This window comes from Bison bison, unplaced genomic scaffold, assembly GCF_000754665.1.
Source record: "Bison bison bison isolate TAMUID 2011002044 unplaced genomic scaffold, Bison_UMD1.0 scf7180017864346, whole genome shotgun sequence".
Lineage (NCBI taxonomy): Eukaryota > Metazoa > Chordata > Mammalia > Artiodactyla > Bovidae > Bison > Bison bison.
Genome location: NW_011494918.1, coordinates 1,757,956 through 1,785,359, shown reverse-complemented (window position 1 = coordinate 1,785,359; position 27,404 = coordinate 1,757,956). Strand labels below are relative to the sequence as shown.

The window sequence follows — 27,404 nt, the reverse complement described above, 5'->3', positions numbered from 1 at the left end:
GAGCCGAGGCTGCTAGAACTCAGAGAGGCCGAAGGCTCTGCTGGGGGTTTCAGCAGGCCAAGGGATGAGCTTCTAACAGAGCCTTTTGGGTTTAGAAAACACCCTGCCTTCACTTTGTATCAATATTTTCCCTCCCTCCTCCTCATCTCATGAAGGCATTATAGCGATTATATCCTTAGAAAGGATGGCAGACAAATGATGTCACACCACGGATGTTCTGTGGTCCCCTCTGCCCTGGCAGGGGGGTGTCTTCCACACAGGGATCTCACTCAGTGAACTCTAGTTGTCTCCATTTTACAGGTGACAAGGGGGAGGAAAGCAAAGTACTCTTCTAACGAAGGCAGGAGCACAGCCGGCTGTGTCCTCCTCCTCTCAGCAGCGAGGGTCAGCTTGGGTCATCTGGGGAACATCCTGTGTGCTTAAACACTTACAGACCGGGCCAACCCAGGTCTTTGGCTCAGCACTAAGCAGCTACATTTTGAGAGGCAAGAGATTGGGATTCCCAGAGGAAAGTTGGGAATGAGGAAGACATCAACAAATCCTTGGGAATCAATATAAAACAGGAGGATGTTCGGTACAGTGAGGGGGTGTATGTGTGTGTGTGTGTGTGTGGCTCTTCTTCTGCCAAAACTAAGCTCATTTCTGCATATTTGTTTGCTGAGTATTAAATACTCCAAAGATTGTGCTTTTTATTTGTTGAATCTGAAATGAAAAATGACTCAGCAGAGAGGAAAACAAGCCTTTAATGCCCTGAATGGCCCCTGAATGAAAATCTATGGTCATAGAGCATGTGGCTTCTCTTCTCCCCACCAGGCTCTTCAATACACACACGAGGACAAGCATACCATGCCCAGCTGTGCACACGCCGCACCTCAGATTGGCTCCTGTTTGACCCAGGTCCCTTTATCTCATTTCCCTTCCCACTCCAGCCTTTCCAGGGCCCCCACCCCTTCCTGCAGGATGGTCTACCCGGGTTTAGGTGGAGGGGCCCTGGCTGCAGGCCACAGCTGATTTTCTAGAACGGCAGGCACTTCCTATTTGGCTCCTTTCACAGGCTCAGTGTAAAGATCCCTCAGGGAAATCTGAGACTTTGTTTTTCCATAAAGTGGTAGTCACCTCAGATTATCTCTAGCTTTTGGACCTGGAAGGATGGATTATCTGGGAAGAATGACCATCTGCCAAACCAGATGTTGCCTGCTTGGTACACAAGCTGTATTCCTGGAAAGTTGAGCATAAACTGGATTTAGGTATACTGAATCATATTCTGAATTATTGGAAGGATTTTCTATCAAAGGAACTTAGCAGCAGATCCTTTTGCAAAGTGAAGAATTATTTTGTAATGTGGAGACTCTCTCCACGATTTATGAGTTTGGTAAGTAGATGGAACATTTTTGTATACTGAATGTTATTTTAAATGTACTGTGTGGAAAGTTGTTATTCAAAGGTACTCAGCACTGAAGGCTTGTTCAAAGATTTATTGTGTAATGTGGATAAACTTTTCATGATTTATGACCTTGGCAAGTTCAGGCATTTCTTAAAGTGCGATATACCTCTAGCTCTGCTTCAGAGAAAAAGGTGATTTTTGCTAATAATCAGATTTGGGGGGAAAATGAGAACTCTACTATCTGTCAGTCATAGTCACTTCAGAGGGACTTGGGAGAAATAGAGGTACTCAAATTTTCCATCTTTTTTTTAGGGCAGGAAATCCTAAGGGTGGCTTTTTTTGCCTACTTTCTGTGTTGTCACCAAGGGGAAATTATGGTGCTATTTTTTCCAAATAAATGCAGTTAACTATTATAGCAACATTTATGAAACTGTTTCTTTTTATATTAAATCTGTATCATCTAAATAAATATCGCCTCCTATCTACCTCTTCATCATGTGTTTACCTCTTGTCTGTCTGTCTGTCTATCTGTCTACCATCTATCAGTCCTGTCGTAGAAAGCAGACACTGCAGTACGGCTTGTGTTTTGGAGCCCTCGAATCTGTTGCTCCACCAGTGGAGGGAGCCTCACACCCTGAGACCCCAGGTGTGTGAACTATGTGACAGGCCTTAGCTCCTTGTACACCCTTTCCCACTCAGCAGCTCAGAGGACGTTTCAGAACTCATCTTCGGGGCTTGATCTCCACTCACGCTCCTGTTTGAGCCCCAGAGTAGAGCTTGTGCCTGGGAATGTGGTGTGACTCCCGGCTCAAATAACATACAACATTGTGTAAGTTTAAGGTGTACAGCCTGCTGATCTGATACATTTATATGCTGCAAAATGATCATCATCATAGCATTAACTAACATCTTCATCCTGGCATATAATTTCTTCTTTGTGGTAAGAATATTTAATATCTATACTTTGGTATAAAATATAGTATTATCAGCTATAACCACCATGCTGCACATTAGATCCCCAGAACTTATTCATCTTATAACTGTAAGTTTGTACCTTTTGATTAATACTCCTCCGTTCCAACCCACCCCCTTCCCGTGATAACTACCACTTTGTTTCTCTGAGTTTGGCTTTTTTTAGATTCTACATATAAGTGATAGCATAAAGTAGGAAATGGTCCAACATTAAAAAAAGTTTTGGCTGCATTCTGTGGCATGTGAGACCTTAGTTCCCCGACAAAGGCTCAAACCCACACGCCCTCCATTGGAAGGCAGAGTCTCAGCCCCTGGGCCACACAGAAAGCCCCTGGTCTAACTGTCTATGGCAGTCATAAAAGAAGGGGATTATACTTTCTCAGTTGTGTATAACCTGAAGCTGCAGGAGACACAGGACTGACCAGGAGGGAGGCCTCCCTGCATAAAATCTCCACAGAACAGGACGGTATCAGGCAGGATGTGCTGGTGACTTGCTCTAAACCATGATGTGGCCCTGGCCTCTGTTTCAGAAAGAGGCCTTTGGAAACTCATCCAAGGACAGAAATGACTTGTAAAAAGTTTGATTCTAGGTTCTTTTTTAAAAAATTCCTGGTAATTTCTGGCTATGACTGTCACGCTCACATGTGCCTAGCCTTCCATTCACTTCCCAGTTTTCCTGATGGCTTTGACCCACAGCCTGTCTCAGTCCTGGTGTGGTCAGTCCTGCGATGCAGAGTCGACCATCTGCCATTGGATCTGGGCGGTCCTGAATCATGGCTCCTTTGGAGTCAGTTTGGAGTGTTCCAGCCAAGTATCCAGCTTGGGTGGGGAATTTTGACTGTCAAGAGGGAGGTGAGTTTTTCATTACACAAACATATGCTCTCTGAACTACACAGTCATTGATGTTCCTTGGAAACTATTGGGCTATGGGTGAAGTAGCCCTGGCCAAGGAGTCAGAGAAACTGGAAGAGTCTTAATTCCGTCTCTTTCTAGTTTTGTGACCCAGGCAAGTTAGAATTAATCTGATTTTGATATATAGGGAACCAAGATCCCTAACTTTAAATGACTCATGATTTGGCTTGAGAGACAGACATATAAATTCAGTATGATGAACGGGATCCAGCAGCCAGGTCAGGTAAGTCTACCTAGGTGGTGAGTGAAGTGACTTAGGGTTTTACTTTCCCATTTTGTAAAGTGGGGATGGTAATCTTTCCTTTCAGGCTTGTTGTAAGGCTTGATGATTATTCATTTGTAAGTTCTAAAAAAAAAAAGAGAGAGAAAGGTTTAAGTAGCAATTCTGAACTGGTTTTTCTTCTCTATCTACAAGATAAATAATAAATAAATAAATAAATAATATCTCTAACTCTCAATACCTCAAGTGATTCTCAAAACATAAGATAGGTCACCCCACACCTTGTTGGATATGCATGGTTGGTTGGTTAGCACCCCCAAGGTTCTGATAGACTGCCCCAAGGAATATTTTTCTTTTGTCAGAGAAACAAATGTGAATGACATTAACAGGGGACATATTTTGTTAAAATCAAAACATCACAAATAAGACTAAAGTTTCCTTTTGATCTTCATTTCCAATCTCCAATGCCAGACACTACAATCTCTGAGGGAATTGCTATTATCAGCACTTGCCTTCCAAGATTCCTTGCTCTGTGCTCATGTACTAACCTATTTTAGCACTAAAGTGACCCCTAGATTGATGGCGTTTAACTTTCTAGATCTTTTATGTATATATGCATGTAAGTCTGTTTTTATATCCATAGAAATATACAGCGTGTTTATATATGTCTTAAATACTGTTAATTCACCTAAAACCATGTCATGGACATCTAACCATGTAACGACATATGGTTCTAACTCATACTTTTAAACTATTGACTAGTATTTCATAGCAGGAATATGTCATAGTTTCTAGCACTCCCTTATTGGTAGAAAATTTCCAAGTTTTGGTACTTAAAAAAAATGTTGTACCCACATGTTGAAGGATTTCAGTTTCTCCACACTCTTGTCTACAATTGTCTTTCATTTATTCATTTTTGATCATAGCCGTCCTGACGGATATGGGGTTGGTTTCTTACTGTGGTTTTGATTTGTATTTCCTGATGGCTAGCAAGGTTGAGCATTTTTTGTATATCTCTTGACCATTTGTATGTCTTCACTGGAGACATGTCCATTCAATTCCTTAGCCCATTTTCAAGGATTTTATTAGTGGAATTTTATTTTATTTTCTTGCCATTAAGTTGTATGTGTTACTTAGCTATTTTGTGTGTTAGTTGCTTGTTGGATATATGGTTTACAGTTTCTCCTATTCTGTAGGTTGCCTTTTCATCTGTTGATTGTTTCCTTTGCTGTGCTTTTTGGGTCAATGTAGTTTCACTTCTTTATGTTTGCTTTTTTCTGCTTGTGCTTTTGGTATCATATCTATGTCGTCATTGCCAAGACCACTATCATGAAGCTTTTCCTCTATGTTTTCTTCTAGAAGTTTTAAAGTTTCAGATCTTACATTTAAGTCTTTAACCTACTTTGAGTTGATTTTTGGGTATAGTGTAAGATAAGGGTCCAATTTCATTCTTTTGCTTGTGAGTACCTAGTTTTCTTAACAGTATTTGTTTAAGAGACTCATTTTCCACATTATATATTCTTTGCATCCTTCTTGAAGATCAGTTGGCCACAGCATTTATGGAAAATTGTATGGAGATTCCTCAAAATTAAATATAGAGCTACCACATGACCCAGTAACCCCACTTTGGGTATTTATCCAAAATAATTAAAATCAAGATCTTGAAGACACTAGCATTCCCCATGTTCATTGCATTCACAATAGCCTAGATGTGGAAACACCCTAAATGTCCATTGACAAATAAATTGATGAAGAAAATGTGGCTAATACATGCAATGAAATATATTTAGCTTTAAAAAAAGAAGCAAATTTTGCAATATGCAACAGCATGAATGAGCTTTGAGGACATTTTGTTAAGGGAAAAAAATCAGTCACAGAAAAAGTAGTGCACGATTCCACTTAAATTAGGTATCCCAAATAGTGAAATTCATAGAATGAAAGAGTGGGATGGTGGTTGCCAGAGACTAAGGGGAGGGGTGGGCTTCTCTGATGGCTCAGACGGTAAGGAATCTGCCTGCAATGTAGCTGGGTTTGATCCCTGGGTTGGGACGATTCCCTGGAGAAGGGAATGGCTGCCCATTCCAGTATTCTTGCCTGGAGAATTCCATGGATAGAGGAGCTTGGCAGGCTACAGTCCATGGGGTCACAGAGTTGGACATGACTGAGTGACTAAGATTTTCACTTTCAAGGGGGGACGGTAAATGGAGAGTTATTAATCAATGGGCATACAGTTTCAATTAAGCAAGGTGAGGTAAGTTCTGGAGATCTGATATAATATTACATATATAGTCAACAATAATATGTAGTCAATAATAATATGTTATACACTTAAAAATTTGTCTTATATTAATTGTTCTTACCATGATAAAATAAAAAGAGGGGTGAGATGGGGGATTGAGAAGGAGGCTCACAGGGGAGGATATATGTATACTCACAGCTGATTCACACTGTTGTACGGCAGAAACCAGCACAACATTGTAAAGTAATTATCCTTCAATGAAAAATAAAAATTTATAAAAATCAAAGCACTTCTTTGTGGCTACATCATTATGCACCTATGTAAATCTTCTCTAGGATAAATAATAAATGGAATGTATAGATCAGAGTCTATTTACATGTTTTGATTTAAATCATCTTCCGATTTATAAATCCAGTGGCAGAGTATGTCTCTATTTCTCCACACTATTGCCAAACTTCATCGTTTCACACTTTATATTTTTGCCAGTCTGACAGATAAAATGCTGTATTCAAATGCTGCTGTTTGTCTTTCTGATTCTAGTGAGGTTGAGTGCCTTTAGATATTTACTGGTATTATATTGTTTCCTCTTTTAAATGCTTTTTATTTACTTGGCCCATTTTTCTAGTCGCTTTAAAAAATGATTTATAGAGACTCTTTATACCAGAAAAATACATACACATTGTTTTGTTCTAAAATTTCAAATATTTCTCTTGGTCTGTTGCTTGTCTGTTAAGTTCATGTGCCTTTTGTCTCAAAAATGTTTTGAACTTTGATGAAAACATTATCATTCTTTTTATTTGTAGATTTTGCTTTCTATGTCTTATTTATGTAGGTTTTCCTCTTGCTCACAGCAGATTCTCAATATTTTCTAGAAATACTTTGTTCTGTTTTTACATTTTTGACTCTTTATTTTTGTGTGAGATATGAATATACCTTTATTTGTTTTTGAAAAAGCTACTGAATCATCTGAAACTTTTCACTGATTCTAAATGCCCTTTTTCTTATATGGAAAGTTCCCACTTATATACATTTTTTTGTTGTGTATATGAGTATTGCCTATTCTCTTCATTATCCTACTTATCTATTTCTTTGACAATCTCATATTTAGGGAGGCCTTTCCTGATCATCTTAACTGAAATGACCCTCATTCATTCTCCATCACATTACTGGATTGTACTGTCTTCATGGCATGAATATCTCCTTAGGTTTCTTACTTATTTATTTGCTAGTTTGGATATTATAAGCACCATGATAACAGGAGTCTTCTCTGCCTTTTTAGCACCCAGAACAGCACCTTTCAGAAAATAGTTGCTGAATGAATGAAGGCCAATAACTTTTTATTTTTAAAGTTTGAATAAATTTCTTGTCAAAGGAATTTGCACTGTTAACCAAAGAAGTGGGTAGAGAGGGACCTTCCATCTTCTTGAAATTCTTTAATGTATGTTTATGGGTTTTATTCACATGTCACATTGCTTAAATTTTGAACCTTTAGAAAGATTCGTTCAAAGAGGCAGAAAAGGGTGATGTCTGTTTATTGTAAGTTTTGGGGATACTTCCTTTTAAGGTATGGAATCTGGACTAGCCAGATACAACAACTGAATATGTGGCTTAAGCCAATCGTTAATTCATTCTGCAACTATTTATCCAGCACTCTGATAAGTGCTGGGAATGCAATGGTGAGTGAAATAAACAAGGAGCTTATAGGGGTGCAGGCACTAATTAGACAACCCTAGCAAAGGATATATGATTATACGATGATCATTTCTATGTAGAAAAATTGTACGATGCTTTCAGTGCATGTGCAATCAAGGGGGTAAGAGAATATTTCACTGAAGAAATAACCATTTGGTGGTGATTTGAATCAAAGAGAGGACCGAAACTTTTAAATAGAGGTCCTAAGGAGGCAAGGTAAAAAAGAAAGAAATGAAAGAAGTCTGAATGTAACTAAGTGGAAAGGCTGAGCAGGAGTGTCGCTCTGGTGAAGTAGCAGAGGTCAGATCAAAGGAGAGTGTAGTATGATGACAAACAAAGACAAAAACAAAACCAACAGCAACAAAGCAGCCTAAGTAGATTTCGGAGGAATGCGAACCCGGCTTCGTGCATGAGCTTTGATGCCTATCAGTTGTGTAAACAGATCAGTTTTAACTTCTTTCTGCTCAGTTACTTTATTGATGAAAACAAACCTGGTAGAGTGACTGTAAATATTACATGAGATAGTCCTTGGCACAGGTTAGGTATCCGTGGTATAGTACTTCTAGGTTTAATAATGGTTCTTTTGTGTTTGTTACCTGCTAGGCACCCTAATTTAAGCAAACAAAGCAGAAATAGTCACTGGTATTAGGGATTCACAACCTGAACCAAGTAAAACTTTCCAAAAGAAAGTTCAGTTAATACTTTTTGAACACCTTGTATGCAGAGTGCATCATGAGAAATGCTGGGCTGGATGAAGCAAAGCTGGAATCAAGATTGCCAGGAGAAATATCAATAACCTTAGATATGCAGATGACACCACCCTTATGGCAGAAAGTGAAGAAGAACTAAAGAGTCTCTTGATGAAAGTGAAAGAGGAGAGTGGAAAAAGTTGGCTTAAAGCTCAAATTCAGAAAACAAAGATCATGGCATCTGGTCCCATCACTTCATGGCAAATAAATGGGGAAACAGTGGAAACAGTGGCTGACTTTATGTTTGGGGGTTCCAAAATCACTGCAGATGGTGACTGCAGCCATCAAATTAAAAGATGCTTATCCTTGGAAGGAAAGTTATGAACAACCTAGACAGCATATTAAAAAGCAGAGATATTACTTTGCCAACAAAGGTCTATCTCGTCAAGGCTATGGTTTTTCCAGTGGTCATGTATGGATGTGAGAGTTGGACTATCAAGAAAGCTGAGCACCGAAGAATTGATGCTTTTGAGCTGTGGTGTTGGAGAAGACTCTTGAGAGTCCCTTGGACTGCAGGGAGATCCAACCAGTCCATTCTGAAGGAGATCAGCCCTGGGATTCCTTTGGAAGGAATGATGCTAAAGCTGAAACTCCAGTATGTTGGCCACCTCATGCGAAGAGCTGACTCATTGGAAAAGACTCTGATTCTGGGAGGGATTGGGGCCAGGAGGAGAAGGGGCCGACAGCGGATGAGATGTCTGGATGGCATCACTGACTTGATGGACGTGAGTCTGAGTGAACTCTGGGAGTTGGTGATGGACAGGGAGGCCTGGCGTGCTGCGATTCATGGGGTCGCAAGGAGTCGGACATGCCTGAGCGACTGAACTGAACTGAACTGATATATATAACCACTTGGGGTGATTCAGAGTTCTGTTGCCTAGAAAACATCATAGAAAGCTTCTGTTTCCTCAAAAAAAAGCTCCTGTTTCCTCTTAGCTATGTCAGTCTATTATTTACTGTATTCCCATTATTATCCATTAAAATCATATTCATCCTTTAAAAATTTGATCAGATGCTTATTTCCCCATGAAACCTCCTCTGATCACTCCAGCTTAAAGGGATTTTGTCTCCCTTTATAATTTCACATTATACAGTTTTCTAGTAGTAGATCCAGTGTTTGTTGACTCATAGTGTTACCTGGAAGAAACTTTCTTTTTTAAAATAAAGTTTTTATTCTTGAACAGTTTTATGTTTATGGGATCATTGCAAAGAGTATATAGATTTTCTATTCACCCATTACCCAGTTTCCCCTATTATGACATATTAAATTAGTATAGTAAATGTGTCATAGTGAATGAACCAATATTGACACATTATTATTAACTAAAGTCTGCACTTCATTCAGATTGCCTCAGTTTTCCCCAAATGTCCTTTTTCTGTTCCAAGATCCCATCCAGGGTGTTACGTGTTACATTTAGACATCATGACTCCTTCATCCCTCTTAACTGTGTCAGTTTCTCAGACTTTCTAGTCTTGGGTTACCTTGACAGTTTTGAGGATTACATAGCAGGAATTTTGTAGAATGTCCCTCAGTTGGGATTTGTCTGATGTGTTTCTCATGATTAGGCTGGAGTGATGGGTTCTTGGGAGAAAGACAACAGACCAGAGAGTATGTACATAAATTATTTAGAATTCTTTTGCATGAGAAAATTTGTTTATTCTCCTCCATTTGTTTATTCAATCATTTATTTCTGGGCTTGTAAATATTTATCTTATGTCTTGAGTTATAATGCAATACCACTTGATCCATTTTGTTGCGTAAATTGCTTCAGCTTTGGCCATGGGGACCCTTTCTGTTGGCTCTGTGTTCTCTTGCCATATCCCCATCATTCTTGTGTGTGTATATATTCTTAGCTTGGGGCACTAAAACATTCTCCAAGATAATCGTATTTCCTGCCTCAGCCCTGAAATTAGCAGTCTCTCCAAGAACCCCTGGTTCCTTTTACTGGAGAATGGTATAAGAAGTCAAGATCTGGGTATCAGGTTTGTTCTTTGCTATTGGGTGTTCCTGCTTCTAGGCACTCTCATAACAAGAAGATAGATATATGAATATGTACTAACCTGTGTGTAAATATCTATAAATATTTCCATATGTAACCATTTATATCCCTATTAAGATAAATATGAGTTCATACTGATGTCTCAACTCTAATCCATAACCACATGGATTATTCTAGAGGAACTTGAGCTTCAGGTACAATTCCAGAGCTAATAAATCAGGATAAATATTCACCTTACATCTTTTGAAAGGCAAACATGTTAACATCATTGAATGTTTTTCTTGGTTTAATAGTGGAATAAATATTAAAATTATGAAAATATTGTAAAAGTCAGTTTTAATTTATCACTGTTCACAATTTGGGTATTTATCTTATTGAAACTTTGTTACCCACCTATAGTTTTGCTAATTTTAATTCCATGAGAATATAATCTAATAGAGTTTGAAAGTTCTTATGTTACCTAACTACTGAATATCCCAGAGTTTGAAAGTTCTTATATTTTGTGACAATTCAGTGTCACATTCAACTATCAAAGTTCATGATTTAAAATTCTAAATATAGACATAAACACTGTAAAAGCACAAGGATAATTATGTAAATTGTGTTCATTTGTGTTGATGGTTTCTGCTTCACTCATTCCCTCTCCTCTTTCTTCTTGTCTTGCATTGTTGGTGGCCTGAAGGCTCCAGTTCCAACACCATCTCCTGAGATGATCCCGATTCCCAGAATGCCCTTGGTGCTGCTCCTGCTGCTGCCTATCTTGAGTTCTGCAAAAGCTCAGGTTAACCCAGGTAACACTGCCATTGCTCAGCCGCATGCTGGAAGACCAGCTGAACACTCAAGCCCTTCAGTGTTCATCTTGGGAAAAGCACTGCTGAGGGGTCCCAAGGTCCCTCCTTCCTCTCTTTCTCTCTGGTGAAACAGGGCCATAGCAGAAATAGAAACAAATACACTCTGTAACATGCTGAATAGTGTGAAGTGTTTCTTACATGGAGTTGGGTGGAACAAAAAGAAAATAAAATGGGAGGTGGAAGAAGCAACCATTTGCTTCTGCATCTTCTGGGAAACAGATGAGAAAATTTTCAGATGCCTTAGAGAACGTCTGCAAGTTGGTTTCCCAGTTATGTTTGGTTGGCTAAGGCCTATATTTAACTTGGGTGTCATGTTATGCTTTGGGGACCCTGGTCTTGTAGGATCTCAGGCAGTTTCTCTTTCCTACAGGGTGTGGCCATGCTCAAAAATAGATATGTTAGTCCCCTTCTCCCAATTTTTAAAATTATGTGTATACTTTAAATTGAAGTATACAATTGTATCAATTGTCTATTACCATAGTGATGCCACTTAATATATGCAATAGTACAAGAATGAATCACTTAACTGTGAAGTTGCAGTAATTAAAAAAAAAAAAACAATATTTAATAAAATTAAAAAAAAAAAAAAAAAATGTGTAGCATTTTTCAAACCAGTGCTTCAGTCATGTTTGCTGAGATCTCATTGTCCAAAGCGAGCCACATGGCCAAGCCCAGAGTCAGAGTGGGAGAGCACAAAAATATTACCCGGGGGAGGTCTGAGTACAGGGAAGAGTAAGGCTTGGAGCTGTTTCCTTTTTGCCACAGATATAAATGTAAGAAATTAGACATAGCACAAGTGTCAATTTGATGAATTTTATAAACTGAGCACATCCATGTAAGCAGTATCCAGATTAAGCAACAGAACTGTACCAGGACTTCAGAAGCTCTTCTTACACGCTCTTCAAGTCACTTTGCCGTACCTTCATCCCAAGGGTAGTCATTATTGTTTTCTAACAACACAAATCGGTGCTACTTGTTTTTGTACTTTATATGAGTGGAATCGCCTTTTGTTTCTGGCTTCTTTCATTCAATGTTTTGTTCATGATATTCATATCGTGGCATGCAGTTGGCAACTCTGTTTTCATTGTTGTATAATTTTGTTTGAATATTTTATTTATTCAGTCTACTTTGGATGGTAATTTGGATTATTTCTAGTTTGAGCTCATTATAAATAAAGCTCCTAGAACCCTTCTTGTAAAGGTCTTTCGGTAGAGATAAATACCCAAGTCTTTTAGATATATACCTAGAAGTAGCTTTATGTTGGGCTTCCCTGGTGGCTCAGATGCTAAAGATTCCGCCTGCAATGCAGGAGACCTGAGTTCGATCCCTGGATTGGGAAGATCCCCTGGAGGAGGGAATGGGAACCCACTCCAGTGTTCTTGCCTGGAGAACCCCATGGACAGAGGAGCCTGGCAGGCTATATAGTCCATGGGGTCACAAAGAGTCAGACGTGACTGAGTGACTAAGCACAGCACAGCACAGCTTATATGTTACATATGATCTGTTTTCCTACATATTGCTATTGTATTGTATTGCTACATTTCCAAAGTGATTTTACTGATATCCCACCCCATTGCAGTGTTTGAGAGTCCCAGGGGCTGCAGGCTATATTTGAATTCCTGAGGGTATTTTCATTTCCTCTTCTTCATACAGTATGAGTGTACATTTATGAAACACTCACCTTATCTTTGCAAAAATTCCATTTCCATGGGATATTCTTTTTTCTTGATTATAGGACATATAATCAAGATACTTTAATATCAGTGATTAATTGGTTCAGTAAATCCAGTACCTTGTTACTTCTTTGTAATAAGCTTAGTGAGTGCATCTCAGACCTGAACTTTGACACCATTCTTTGGTTTTTTGCTTTGTGTTCCTCTCACCTAGTTGAAGTCTAGTTGCCTTCTACTTGGTCTTAAGTTAGTAACATGACAATAGTCATATACTTCTCTTTGTACTTCTTTCATCCTTTCACCAGCAGTAAAATAAAGTTGGATTAGATAAGCTATGAAACCGTTTGTCACAAACTTACTATAATTTAGTGGTGTAAGAGCTTTACTGCCCATTTTGGAAGGCACTGATAGACTTTGGGCTTGGAAACAGGGTTCTTAAACTCGCACGGCTGTTTTTCACAAGAAAGACCATTTGTCCCCAACTCCCTGCCACTTCCCAGGCTCAGGAAGCTAAAGCCAGAACTTCAGAGGAATTGTGTCCCTTAGTCTAAGCACATAGAAGATAGCTGATGAATATCTTAAAGATGTAAACCCTAAAATGCTCCTTAGTAAGAAGTTGCATCTAGAAATCATGCTCCAACTTAGCCTGCCTCCATGGGAAAGGGACATCTCTAGACTCCATATGAAGTATATGAATACTCTTGGCTACTGAATTTGTCTGATCCTCCTCCAGAATGTATAAAACCAGTGTTTTGATTGCCATTCGGGGGTCCAGAACCCGGTGGACTTTTGGGCCGTGGTGGGGGGGGCGGGGAGTAGTAGAACCAACCTTGTTGTCCTGAAAACTTTGCTGAGGGTCTGTTAGTCCTGAGGACTCACCCAGCCAACTAAATAACTGCTGAGTGTGGACAGCACAGGGCAGTCAGCCCCACTCTCCTGACTTGGCCTGTGACAACTACTTGTGCTTGGAAAAGGGAGAACACCCCTTCTCGCCAACAGGCAATCTAGGTATTTAGGATCCATGGTACAGAGCCAGGGCACATGCTGGGACTTCCCATTTCAATCCTGGATTTTCCCCTCATAAGAAGCAGGCAACTTGCTAGTGGTTTAGAGTCTTGGGGTGGTGGATTCCTCCTTTGGTATCTAAAATGTTTGGAGAAACAAAGACATTAAGGATCTGAGATTCAGAGTGTTCTCTTCCTACTGGCTCCAAATTGACTTTCAGTTCATCTTTGTAGTTTTATTCTTTCTAGCATCAATCCTACATCCAATGAGTTCTTAAGGTCTGCTGCTGCTGCTGCTAAGTCACTTCAGTCATGTCCGACTCTGTGTGACCCCATAGACGGCAGCCCACCAGGCTCCCCCGTCCCTGGGATTCTCCAGAAAAGAACACTGGTGTGGGTTGCCATTTCCTTCTCCAATGCATGAAGGGACTTGAAATCCTAGGCTAGTCATGCTGCAATGAATCTTAGAGATATTTAAGTCCTTCTTCTTCATTTTATAGATAAAGGAACTGGGTGTCAAATAGGGTGAGTGATTTGGTGGTTTGCCCATGACAACACACACAGTTAATGGTAAAGCAGGGACCACTGCTCCTGACTCCCAGGCCCAGGTTCCTTCCATCAGACTACCCACTCCTTTGGAGGGCACTTGAGGAAACAGTCTTTCTCTAATGATCATGTATAGCTGGACGGCATTATGGTTTCGTTTTTGTGACTTCTGATGTACATTTATAGGGATGAGAGGTAATTTGGGCTTGAGGGACAGCCTGAATCCAAGGAACCGGGCAAGACAACAGGTTCCCACAGAGCTCTTGGAACCTTGGTCTTGTTAGCATGCTCAGCAAGAAAAGCTAGTTAGAAGGCCCTGGGGACCAGCTCACCCTGGCAAAGAAGCCTAAGTGCTGGAGATGCAAGACAATAGGTTTCCACAGAGCTCTTGGAACCTTGGTCTTGTTAGCACGCTCAGCAAGAAAAGCTAGTTAGAAGGCCCTGGGGACCAGCTCACCCTGGCAAAGAAGCCTAAGCACTGGAGATGCTTCTGCACAACTGTCCCCTTTTCCCAACTTCCTGTCTCCCACCAAAGTTCATACAGCTACTTTCAGTTCAGCCACCCAGTCGTGTCTGACTCTTTGCGACCCCATGAATCACAGCACGCCAGGCCTCCCTGTCCATCACCAACTATACCCATACACATTTCCACACCGGAAAATAATTTTTATTTCCCTGGGTTCTCATCATTCATGCCCCTGGAGATGTGCTGAGAGGATTTATGGGATCTCAACTGCTAATGAGAATGTGATGCTAGTTCTAGGTTTCTGAACCCAGGCCTGAGGTACTAAGGCTGTGTGTATGTTTGTATGTGTGTGTGTATGGCTTGAGAAGGGCCTTGGAAAGGGACCTCCCAGGTTGAATTTCTCTTCAGTGAGCAATGCTAGAAGCTGCCCAGATTGGCTTTTTCTTCCTTGTATCAATATGTTTTTGTCAAAACTAGCCCGAGGGTGGCCTCTGGTATCCTTCCTGCCAGTAAAAGATCTTTCTCGGGGGATATCAGAAACTCATTTGCCCCTTAAGCACTCTAGTTATGCCAAGTGGAGAAAAAAAAAGACGCAAATTTCAAAGAAGAGTATCAGCTAATATTTAATAAGCACTTAATATATTCCTGGTACCATTCTATCAGCAAATTTAGTCTTCAGAAGCACCTTAGGAATTAGGTGGCATTGTTATTCCAGTTTCACAGAGGGGAAATTGAGGCCCAGAGACATTAGGTAACTCACTCAAGTTTATAGACCTAGCCAAGTGGCAGAGCTGGGATGTGATCCACCTCCAGGGAGCATGTTCTTGACCTCTGTGCTCTGCTGCCTCCTGCAGAGTTAGCCTCACTGAATGTATGCTAACCAATCACATCAAGTCTCTAATGTTATGCTGGCAGAGACAGTGAAGTCTGAGTGATCCAAAGAAAAACAAATTCTCTGGGTTGGGTAAAAAGAGAAAGGGAGAACATGGAGTAAAGACATATAACCACAAATAGCAAAACAAGAGGGTGGAGGTGGTTGTCACTGAGGGAGTAATAGGGCAAACGTGAAGTTAAGTTAGTACCCAAACAGGAACCACATGACTTTGGGATCCTTGGTATATGGCAAGTGCTTCCCAATCAAAGGCTTTGCCTTCACCCAGTGATAACAAAATGCCATGTGCTTCCTCCCAGGATGCATGTTCCTTTTGCTTTAAGATTTCAACAAATCAGGAATCAGGGCATTCTAAAACTCAAACAAGCAATAAGCTTCTCTGGGCCCTCTTTCCAGATTGTTCCCTAAATTGGTGGTTCTTCTTGACCCTGATGTCACACTACAGACAGTATGGAGAGTATGTGCTGACAGAAGAGTGTGATGGCAACATAGATGGTGAAGAGACGATGGTAATTGAGAGGAGATCCAACCAGTCCATTCTAAAGGAGATCAGCCCTGGGATTTCTTTGGAAGGAATGATGCTAAAGCTGAAACTCCAGTACTTTGGCCACCTCATGCGAAGAGTTGACTCATTGGAAAAGACCATGATGCTGGGAGGGATTGGGGGCAGGAGGAAAAGGGGATGGCAGAGGATGAGATGGCTGGATGGCATCACTGACTCGATGGACATGAGTCTGAGTGAACTCCGGGAGTTGGTGATGGACAGGGAGGCCTGGCATGTGCAATTCATGGGGTCTCAAAGAGTTGGACACGAGTGAGAGACTGAACTTAACTGAGATTCGAGTTTCAGCTCTGGCACTATCTCCTTTGTGACTTTAGCTAGATTTCTTCACCTTACTTTGCTCACTTGTAAAATGGGAAGAATAAAGTCTGCTTTCTGCCCTTCATGGGGTTACAATAGGGGGACCAAATGAGATAACGGAAGTCAATGGGCTCTGGAAAGTCACATGCAAATATCCAGGGTTGTGACCTGTCACTTTTGGAAGAGAAGGAAATGAAAATAATGCAAACTGTAAAACAACAGTTTCTTTCAAGCTGATGATGGAGGAGGAAAGAGAAAAAGAGTTCATTAGTAATGCTGGGAGGGATTGGGGGCAGGAGGAGAAGGGGACGACAGAGGATGAGATGGCTGGATGGCATCACTGACTCGATGGACATGAGTCTGAGTGAACTCCGGGAGTTGGTGATGGACAGGGAGGCCTGGCGTGCTGCGATTCATGTGGTCTCAAAGAGTTGGACACGACTGAGCGACTGATCTGATCTGAGTAACTATTATGGTCCCTCGTGGTCTGCAAGAGAGACTCACGTTACCTTTGGGGAATAGGGGTTCTAACAACCCTGAACTCTGGCTATCCCAACTCCAAGGGATGCAGGGCCCTGTGCCCAGGCTGAGCATATCCATGACAGTGTATTTTTTTTTTCCGCCCCCTGGGGAGAATAGTGTGATTGTTGACTTAGCTCTTGGTCTTAGCCAATAGGCCTCTGAAGAGCATGGATGTGGTAAGATAGGCCTCCCAGAATTTTTCAGTGGTTTGGACACATATACAATAAAGTAAGGCAAAAGTTAAGACATTCAAAACAATGAGGGTTTTGGAGGGGCTTAAGTAGAAGGCGATGAGTTGCTAAAAAGTATGCAACTTCTTTTTTCCCTGCTTCACAGATGTTAATGACTTGGGCCATTGTCTTATTTGGTGTTGTGTTGATCTCCTGGGTCCTCATGATGGACACCTATCATAGTGCTTGGCTTGTAGAGGCAATCAGTAAGTGTTTGAGGAGTAAAAAGAAGGCAGGAAAGAAAGGACATGGAGAAGCTCCCTTTCTTCTCTGTATTTTTCTACAAAAATGGATCTAAATTATGCCATGAGAGGCTTGAGCTCACAAAGATGTTCAGAAGCTGAGAAGAAGACATAAGAACATCATTCTTTTAAACGATGGGGGTGTTAGGTAGAAGGATGACAGACTGAAGTTCCCTGAACTGCAGCTACTAACGTGCAGTAATGAGGTCCAGCCCCTGGTGTCCGAGGGCTTTGAGAGCCTTTGTCCTTGCAGAGGTAGAGTAGCCTCTGAGCTTATTCCTAAAAGCCTAGATTCCCTCTCCTCTGGTCTATGGGCAGAGCATTTTAGTGGCTGTAAATAAAGAAAAATGTGCTTACATTTTCCCAAATTTGTATTACTCTTGACATTTCAAGGGAAGGATTCAGACTTAATCTTTTGGGTGCTGTAAGCTATGGTCAAACTATAAGATCTAACAATGAAGAGTATCTTGTATGCATAAGTATTGCTAATTTAAGAAATGCTTCATCTTGGCATAGGAGAATCCCTGGATATGGGGATAGGCTAAAACCACGTTGAGAAAGCTACAATATTTGTTTGTTCTAAGTAGGTTAAACCAATATTTAGGACTTTTTATAGCTTCTTATTGAGTAACTTGCTTAATAGTAATGGATGCCTCTCCTCCTACTATACAAATACTACTTCTACTGCTCTTATTACTACTACTAGTGATAATAGCAGTAATGACATGATAAATCTCTGGTTACTCTTTTTGTTTTTTCATTAAGTAAAATTAATCCTTAATTTCTCTTATGACGATGAATCTGAATTCCTCTCTTGAAGTGCCAAGAGTAAGAAATTTACAAATATTGGGGTAAATTTAAAGACTTTTTTCCTACATTTATGACCACTAAGATGCCCTGCATATAGGTAGAAAACTGGCTTGTCCCAGTTCTCTGAGGCTTGGGTGGTCTTCTCTTTAGAAATGTGTTTGGGTCTTTGATTTTCTTAAAAGGATGTGAACCCAAAGTGCAGACTGGCTAACAGTGAAAGCAGTTGGATCTGCCTTTACATAGTAGGGTAGACTATCTTCACTTTGGGCAATTGGTAGGGTTTAAACTTGGATTCTTGGTCATTGAGTGCTTTTTAAAAACTCCCATGTTTTCTCTGTGGCCTCTCTTCCTGGTGGGTCCTGAACTCTAATCTTTATCAGATTCAAACACTCAGCTCAGCTTTTCAGAGGATTTCTCCTTAGGTTTTTACACTGCCTCTCTTATACAACTCCAGCATTTGGCAAATGTGCTGGACAAGAAAATGCTGCCTGCTAGAAGGATCCCAGGCCTCCTTCAAAAACTCTGGTATTTTATCCTCCAGTGACCCTCTACCAGTGCGAAGCCCAGGGTCAGCCTCTTGCTTCTGCCCCTTGCAATTGGCAAGCGGCTACATATGACTGCAGAGGCAATGCTGCTCCTCAGTCTCCCTTCTCTGAAGCTTCAGTTCCTCTGCTCTCACCATGTCAGCACCAATCGAATGGCTGTAAACAGATGATTTATGGATTTTATCTAGTTCTTCCAGTTATCTTCAGGGGGAGTGTTGGTTACTATAAGCTACTCCATCCCACCTGGGAACAAAAATAAAAAGTTGACTTTTACCTTGCTGCTGCTGTGATTCACGTTAACTGATTATGCCTTGCTTTTTGAATTGGTTAGTAGGCAGCTTGGAGACAAATTTGAGGCCCATCACCAGCAAAGTGCATAGAACCAAATGTAATATTGACTATATTTTGGGTATTAACCTTAGCTCCAGCTTACCTTAATGTCCTTATTCTCTTTCCCCACACCTGCATTTCTACACTTATTTGTTTGTTTATTTACTTAGCATATTTACAGTTTTGGAAGCCAGTTCCAATTTTTTTTAGAATGAGTCAGAGTAAAAATAGTTTAAAAAGTCAATAACACCTACCCTTTATTAAATGTTACTGTTCTAAGCATTACTCTGCTGTAAACATTACTAAGTACTTGACATATGTAACTCATATTTTCTCATAAACAAGTACTGTTATTACTGTAAAACTGAGAGGCTGAAAGCTTAATTAATCTTCCTAAGGCCATAAAACCTCTAAATTGCTTAAGAAAGAGTGAATGTAATATTTAAAATGAATGATCCCCTCTCCTTCTGGATATCATTTATTGAACCCTATTGCCTTCAAGGAATTGTTAAGTTCCTTGTACATTACATCTCTGCAACAACCTTGCTTGGCAGGATTATTTAAGATGAGGAAGTGGAGGTTCAGAGAGGCTTAGTAACTTGTCTTGAGGTCCCCCAATTTGGAAATGGCAGAATCAAGTTTTAAGCATAGGCCTCTTTTGATTCCAAACTATGCCACGACTTTGTTCTCAACTCCTAGCTCATGGCTACCCAGCTGTCTCAACTTACCTCCTTGTTGAGGGAAAGGACACACTATTTTAGCAGGAGGCTTTCACTGACTTTGTTAACCAGGAAGTCTAACATACCTTATCCAATCCTTATCTCAGTACCCGGAAATCCAGTACAGCTTGGGGACCCCTCTTCTGGAGTTCTACAATAATTGTTTCTGGAGGGCATTTTAGGCTTTTAGGAAAACTGACATTCTAAAGGGCTGTTCTTAAGGGAAATTTCGACTTGGCCAAAAGAGGTCTTGGCAAAATAGCCTCATTGTACTTAGAGGAACCCAGAAAAGTTTCCTTGGCACCTAGCAAGATCCCAGTATGTAGGTATTTACTTGCACAGTGAACATGTCTGAAGCAGTCTGCTCAGTAGGGTTTCTGGAGAGAAGGGGCCCAAATGACAGCTTCTTTAATTAGACCACCTTGTCCTCTCTGGAGCTGGAAAACCTAGGTCATGGTAGCCTGAGCTTGAAGAAAGAGGAACCAGGGATCAGATTTGAATTTCAGTCCTCATTACCTTAATCAGCTGTTCATCCTTGAGTAAGTCAATTCACCTTTCTGAGCCTCAGAGGTTCTGATATTTAACATGGAGCCATTGGAAGGATTGATTTCTTGAAGGCCTGACTCTAAAGTTTCATGATTGCAGATGTTCCTTTAGGTCATCAGCTGCCTTGGGTCCCCTGGTTGACCCTAATATCTGAGCCGCGCCCCCACCAGTCTTACCTGCCCTGTGCCAGAGAGGCCCAGCTGTCAGCCCTCCGTGGCCTCAGGCCTGTGTGCCGTGTGTGTGCTTTCCTGGAAGCTGCATATAGGACACTCATTGATGGGGAGAGCCTGTGGTCTGGAGTTGACAGTGAGATGGTAAACATCAAGAAACAAGCGGACCTTTCAGGCTCTCAACTTTGGCAGCACAGTGTGAAAATAATTCTTGGAAGCTGGGGCCTGGTGGCAGCTGCTTCTCCTCAGCCTGCCTGCCAGGCCCTACCAGAGCTCAGGAGGCGCCGCCTTGCTGCCCGGGCATGCAGCAGCCAGCGCCAGTACTTTTCCACTCTGGGAAACTGGAAAAGTCAATTAGTTCTCTGTCCAGGAGATTGGTGGGTAACGGAAGCGTAGGCAACCACCAAGACAACTCAGCAGGCAAATCAGGGATGCCTTTTTGCTTCAGGGTCTCTTGCTTCCCTTTGTGATTTTCTGCCTTTTCATGGTGCTTTATATTTCATAATGTGAAGCTCAGAGACAGACAGGTGGGCTTGGATAAACAATGAAGTGGGCTTGGGGGAAAAGGAAGGGGACCTGACATTTAGGACTTGGGCCGACTTGGCAATTCTGAGTCTTCACTATTGGCTGGGATCCCTTCCACAGAAGGAGTTTGTCAAAAATAGGCACATTCAATGGGAAAACCACATTGGTACCGCTGAGAAGTGCCACGTTGGTTGCTGAGGGCCAAGGCTTATCCTGGTTCCAAAGACCTACTAGGATGAGGAAGGCCATCCAAGATCAGCTTGTCTACTTCCCTGTGTCCTTTCTCTGAGGCCCCTGGGAAGAGCAGTTCATCACGGAACTTTGCCTAGTGACTGCTTTGATGGCTTTTATCTCTGAACTCCCTTTCTTCATGCTATGTTAATTGGTCTCAACGTCTAAGACCTACAGCTCTGCTCCGTTGTCTGAAGAAGGTTTGTAATACTTGTAGCCCAGAGTCTTACTCTGGCTTGAGTTGGGGATCTTCTACTGACTAATAATCTGGTCAGAACTTCTCTTTCTCTCATGCAGTTCAGTTCAATCGTGCAGTCATGTCTGACTCTTTGAGACCCCATGGACTGCAGCATGCCAGGCCCCCCTGTCCATCACCAACTCCCAGAGCCTGCCCAAAATCATGTCCATTGAGTTGGTGATGCTAACCAACTATCTCATCCTCTGTCATCCCCTTTGCCTCCTGCCTTCAATCTTTCCCAGCATCAGGGTCTTTTCCAATGAGTCAGTTCTTCACATCAGGTGGTCAAAGTATCGGAGTTTCAGCTTCAGCCTGAGTCCTTCCAATGAGCACCCAGGACTGATTTCCTTTAGGATGGACTGGTTGGATCTCCTTACTGTCCAAGTGACTCTCAAGAGTCTTCTCCAACACCGCAGTTCAAAAGCATCAATTCTTTGTGCTCAGCTTTCTTTATGGCCCATCTCTCACATCCATACATGACTACTGGAAAAACCATAGCTTTGATTAGACGAACATTTGTCGGCAAAGTAATGTCTCTGCTTTTTCATATGTTGTCTAGGTTGGTCATGGCTTTTCTTCCAAGGAACAAGCATCTTTTAATTTCATGGCTGCAGTCACCATCTTCAGTGATTTTGGAGCCCCCCAAAATAAAGTCTCTTTATTGTTAAGACAGTACGTTTCTTACTGTTTCCATTGTTTCCCCATCCTCTCCTGCAAATACCCACAAAGCACTCTTGCAGAACTGTCCTCTAGAGATTGTTGTGAATTGGCAACAAGATAGCACTCCCTGTGACAAACCCTGACCCTCATCAGGGAAATGCTGCTATCAGCGTATTTTCTCAGCAAACATGGGCTGAGTGCCTTTTATGGCCAGGCACTTTGAGAGGTTCTGGGGCAGATCAGTTGTAGCACCTGCTCTAAAGAATTCAACATGTTGTTAAGATCACACTCTTCATTTATCCATCCTTGAATTCATCCTTCCATCTATCTACCCACCACTTTATCTCTTTCTTTCTTTCTTTAATTGCTAAATGCATGGTGAGCACCTAATGGTACTCTGTGTTTGTAGGTGGTGGGGGGGCGGTAGAAAAAACCTGATATAATTAGTATTTTCAAAATTGCTTACAATTTCAGTAAGGAGGTAAATAAGCACAAGTAAAATGGAAAATCTCAGGTGAAGGTTGCTACCTAAATGAATGTCCCAATTTTTCCTGCCATCACTTTTATCCTCATACCATGTTTTAATGTTTTCCATAGTTTTGTCAGGCTTCTCTGTTAGACGGTAAAGAGTCTGCCTGCACTGCAGGAGACCCACATTCAATCCCTGGATCAGGGAGATCCTCTGGAGAATGGAATGGCTATGCTCTCCAGTATTCTTGCCTGGGAAATCCCATGGACAGAGGAGCCTTGTGGGCTACAGTCCACAGGGTGGCAGAGAGTCAGGCATTACTGAGCGACTGAACAACAACAAACTTGATAAATTCATGAACAAAAACATGTGTGTGTGTGTTAGTTGCTCAATCATGTCCAACTCTTTGTGACCCTGTGAACTGTAGCCCACCAGGCTCCTCAATCCATGGGGATTCTCCAGGCAAGAATACTGGAGTGGATTGCCATGCCTTTCTTCAGAGAATCTTCCCAACCCAGGGATCAAACCCAAGTCTCCCACTTGGTAGGCAGATTCTTTACTGTCTGAGCCACCAGGGAAGCCCTATAATGGCCCAGACTGTTAAGGAAGTCTCAGATATCTGCTGCCAGGTTAAATGTCACCAACAGGGGTTATCCTTCTTTAACTTCCTAGGCCTTTTTTTTCTTTCTTTAAAAAATTTTTATTTTATTTTATTATTTTTGCATATTTATTTATTCTTAATTGATTGCTTTATAATATTGGCTTGATTTACATCAACATGTTTTTAAGTTCTGCAAAAATAAACAACGCCATACAAAATTCTTCTTTTACTAGTTTTTCTACCTATATATATTTATTAAGGGCTCAGTTAATGCCAGACACCCTACCATAAACCAGAGAGACAACAAAGAGAAAGCTAGATAGGATGCTTGCCCTCAAGACATGTACTGTTTAATGGAGAGGCAAAAATTAAACAGTTATTTGTTCTAAAAGTGTGAGAAGTGCTATAAGGAAAAGTAGTACATTATAAGATTATGTAGCAAACAATTCTTATTGAGCTGAAGACACAGAGGAATTCCCTGATGGAGGGATGGTCTGGGAGCTGGAGCTTGAGCAGGATTTAGGAGGTAAAGGAGGGGAACGGGAGAATGTGTCAGGCAAAGGGAACATCATGTTTAGAAAGACCTGGAGGCTGGAAGATACTTTGTGTCTTTGTGAAGTTGAAATAAGACCATTGTGCTGGGATATGGAGAACAAAGATCTGGGATAGCACATTAGGCCAGAGAGGTAACTGAGGCCTGATCATGTAGGCTTCATGGGACACGTTATCTTGAGAAGAATGAGACGCTGTTAGAATGTTCATGTTCAAATAAGGCTTCAGGAAGCTCACTTGTGCTACTATATGGAGAAGGGACAATAGGAGAGCCAGGAAGAAGAGCTAGAAGGCATTATAGTATTCCAGGCACAAGATGGTGGAGGTTGGGCCCTGTGTAGAAGTAGTGGGGAAGGGGAGAAATAGCTGAACTTAAAAAATTTGCAGGAGGTATTGGACTGGCAAATTTTTTAAGTTCAGCTATTTCTCTCCTTCCCCACTACTTCTATGCAGGGTCGGGAGACCTGGGTTGGAAAGATCCCCTGGGGAAGTGAAAGGCTACACACTCCAGTATTCTGGCCTAGAGAATTCCATAAATATAGCCCATGGGTTGCAAAGAGTTGGGCACGACTGAGCAACTGTCACTTTCACTTTCATTGGACTGGCAAAAGAGTTCATTTGAGTTTTCTGTACCATCTGTCTCACTGTTCACACCGTTTGCACTGTTCGCTGAACCCAGGGTAGGCAAGGCGTGAGCTAAGAAGCTGGAAAAAGGCTCAAGGAGCCATCAGAACTGCAGACACAATTATTCTCTCCTGGCTGGCATGGCAGCTATAGCACAGCGTCTCTCCTGGCTGACTCAGCAGCCATAACATAACCACAGCATAACCTCATTTAACATAACCATGCTGTCGCTCCAACACAGCCCCAGTGCAGCAGCAGCCAGGGCTTTCACGGTGAAGCTCATACAGGTGAACTGCAGACAGTAGCCTGTGGCCAAGCGAGTACCTCGTGATGTGCATGCACAAAGCTATAAGTGATCTCAGCTGTTACATAACCATGCAAAGTCATTGTTTACAGAACATGGGGTGGGAGAGCCTGACTGGCGCTATCTTGTTAATTTCCTCACACCATCTTATGGGAAAACCTGAATAAACTTTTTGGCCAAACCAAGAAATTTAAGGGATTTGCTGATGAACCAGATGATTCTCAGAGGCCAAGTTTACATTGCACTTCTTGATTGCCTCTTAGCAGAAATAACATGTCACCTATCATCCTGAATCCTTTCTCTCCAAAAAGTTTATATCAGTTTCCAGGCAGAGGTTCAGAGACTGCTGCCCCTCTCCTCCGACTCAGGGAGAGCCCTTCTTGTTTTTGTCAATGTTGTTGACACTCTGCTGTCTACACACAGTGGGCTTAAACTCTTTTGTGATGGAAGGATTGGAGGGGATGAGGAGGAGGGGGCTCTGAGACATTTAGCATTTTTTATGTGAAGACCTGGAGCCTCATCTTCTCCCCCACTTCCTCTAATTATCAAACTTGATTGTGCATAAATGCCAATGGCTGTGGGACCATCCTTTGCTGGGCCCCATCTGCAGATCCAGTAGGATGGGGGTAGGGACTGAGAATTTGCATTTCTAACACATTCCTGGGTGATGCTGGTGCTGCTGGACCTGGGAGCATGCTCAGAGGACCACGGCTCTAACACAGTGGTAGACAAGGAGACCAGAACCTTGGGGAAGGGAGTTGGTACTCCTTTGTACCAAGGAGAGTATCCCAGGTGGAATCTCAGGTTTTCTCTCTTTCTCTGTTAAATAGGGTAAATTCCCAAAAAAGTTTCAGTTCAGTTCAGTTCAGTTGCTCAGTCGTGTCCGACTCTTTGCGACCCCATGAATTGCAGCACGCCAGGCCTCCCTGTCCATCACCAACTCCTGGAGTTCACTCAAACTCACGTCTATCGAGTCGGTGATGCCATCCAGCCATCTCATCCTCTGTCGTCCCCTTCTCCTCCTGCCCCCAATCCCTCCCAGCATGAGTCTTCTCCAATGAGTCAACTCTTCGCATGAGGTGGTGGCCAAAGTACTGGAGTTTCAGCTTTAGCATCATTCCTTCCAAAGAACACCCAGGGCTGATCTCCTTTAGAATGGACTGGTTGGATCTCCTTGCAGTCCAAGGGACTCTCAAGAGTCTTCTCCAACACCACAATTCAAAAGCATCAATTCTTCCGTGTTCAGCCTTCTTTACAGTCCAACTCTAGTTACACCATAAAATAGAAAGAATCCCTGAACCTAGGAAATATAATGGAACCAAAATGTTTCATGAAGGCAGCTACAGCAGCAGCAGCTCTGTTGAAACTTCTCGGTTGCTGTTCCCAGGATAAGCTATGCCTTGGTGGGGAAGTTATTTGCAACAATATCATGATTCACCCCAGGCGACCCCCCTTCCCCATTTCTGGTTTACTTTAGATGTTCCGGGAAGCAGTTCTCATTATACTCACAGCTCAGTGTCTAGAGATACATGATAGCCAGGAATGAAAGCCCAGTGGGACTGTGAACATGGATTTCTCTTTCTGTCCAGCATGGCCCCAGAAGATCATCCGGCGTTCAGGCTGGGAGGGATCTGGAAGCAGAGTGATTCCCAAGACTGGCTGCACAGCAGAACCACCGGGAAAACTTTAGAAGTGTGCAGGTTCCTGGGCTCAGCTTCAGAAGCAGAGGCTCACAAGTGTGTATTCTAGAACCTTCCCAAGCAATTCTAAACAATTGGTTGGGAACCACTGCCTTAGCGATCATCTGATCTGACTCCCTTGCTGTCCACAGGAGGAAACTGAGACCCAAAGAGGCTGTGGTGTTTGCTCAGATCCCAAGTGGGTTAAGTGGTAGAGCCAGGAATGAACTTGAAATCATTTGCTTTTCAGAGGTTGTAAAGTTTAGTGTTGTCACAGACTCTAGAGCCAGATTCTAATCTGAGTTAGTATTTACTCAATGAAAGGTCTTGGGCAATTATTTAAATTCTTTCCAGTAAAGTGGGTAATAAGTGGGAAACCTGAAATAATAAGTAAGAAAATGCTTATCTTGTTGCCTGACACTTGATAAGTGCTTCTAAATGAATGTTATTATTACATATTTCATCAAATTTAAGAAACTGCTGACTCTAAGAAGTGTCATTACTTTCTGTGCCTCTAAGGAAAGAAAAACACTGATGAACCATGACTCACTATTTGCTTGCAAGATGCATTCAGATTTTAGGGACGTTCACATGTGGGAAAAAATGGGAAATACGGTATTCCACTTCTCTTTCCTCCACCCTGTAAAGGTAATTATGTTATTAAATTAAATACTTCAACAGTAAATGCAGATCTGTGAAGAAGAAGCATACAACATATGAGAAGATCAGCAAGGAGACCAGTGTGGCTGATGGGAAGGATGGGGTGAAGATGAGGTTCAGGACAGTCAGAGGGCAGGCTATGTGTGAAGAGTTTTAATTTCATTACAAGTGAGATGGGAAGTTAATGGAGAGCTTTGAACAGAAGATTTACATGCTGTCATTTATATTGTAGTAGATACATGGGGACTTGCCTGGAGAATCCCAGGGACAGGGGAGCCTGGAGAT

General features: G+C 41.8%; 1 protein-coding gene across 1 annotated transcript in view; it reads left to right on the top strand.

The window, feature by feature from the left end:
- The first annotated feature begins 252 nt into the window (after positions 1–252).
- The window catches only part of DDR2 (discoidin domain receptor tyrosine kinase 2), an 88,891-nt gene continuing 61,739 nt past the window's right edge, over positions 253–27,404 (top strand). Inside the window, exons 1-2 of the mRNA XM_010854666.1 lie at positions 253–1,372; positions 10,851–10,959. Coding sequence (XP_010852968.1) covers positions 1,340–1,372; positions 10,851–10,959 — 142 coding nt within the window. The 5' untranslated portion in view covers positions 253–1,339. The remainder of the gene's footprint in view (positions 1,373–10,850; positions 10,960–27,404) is intronic.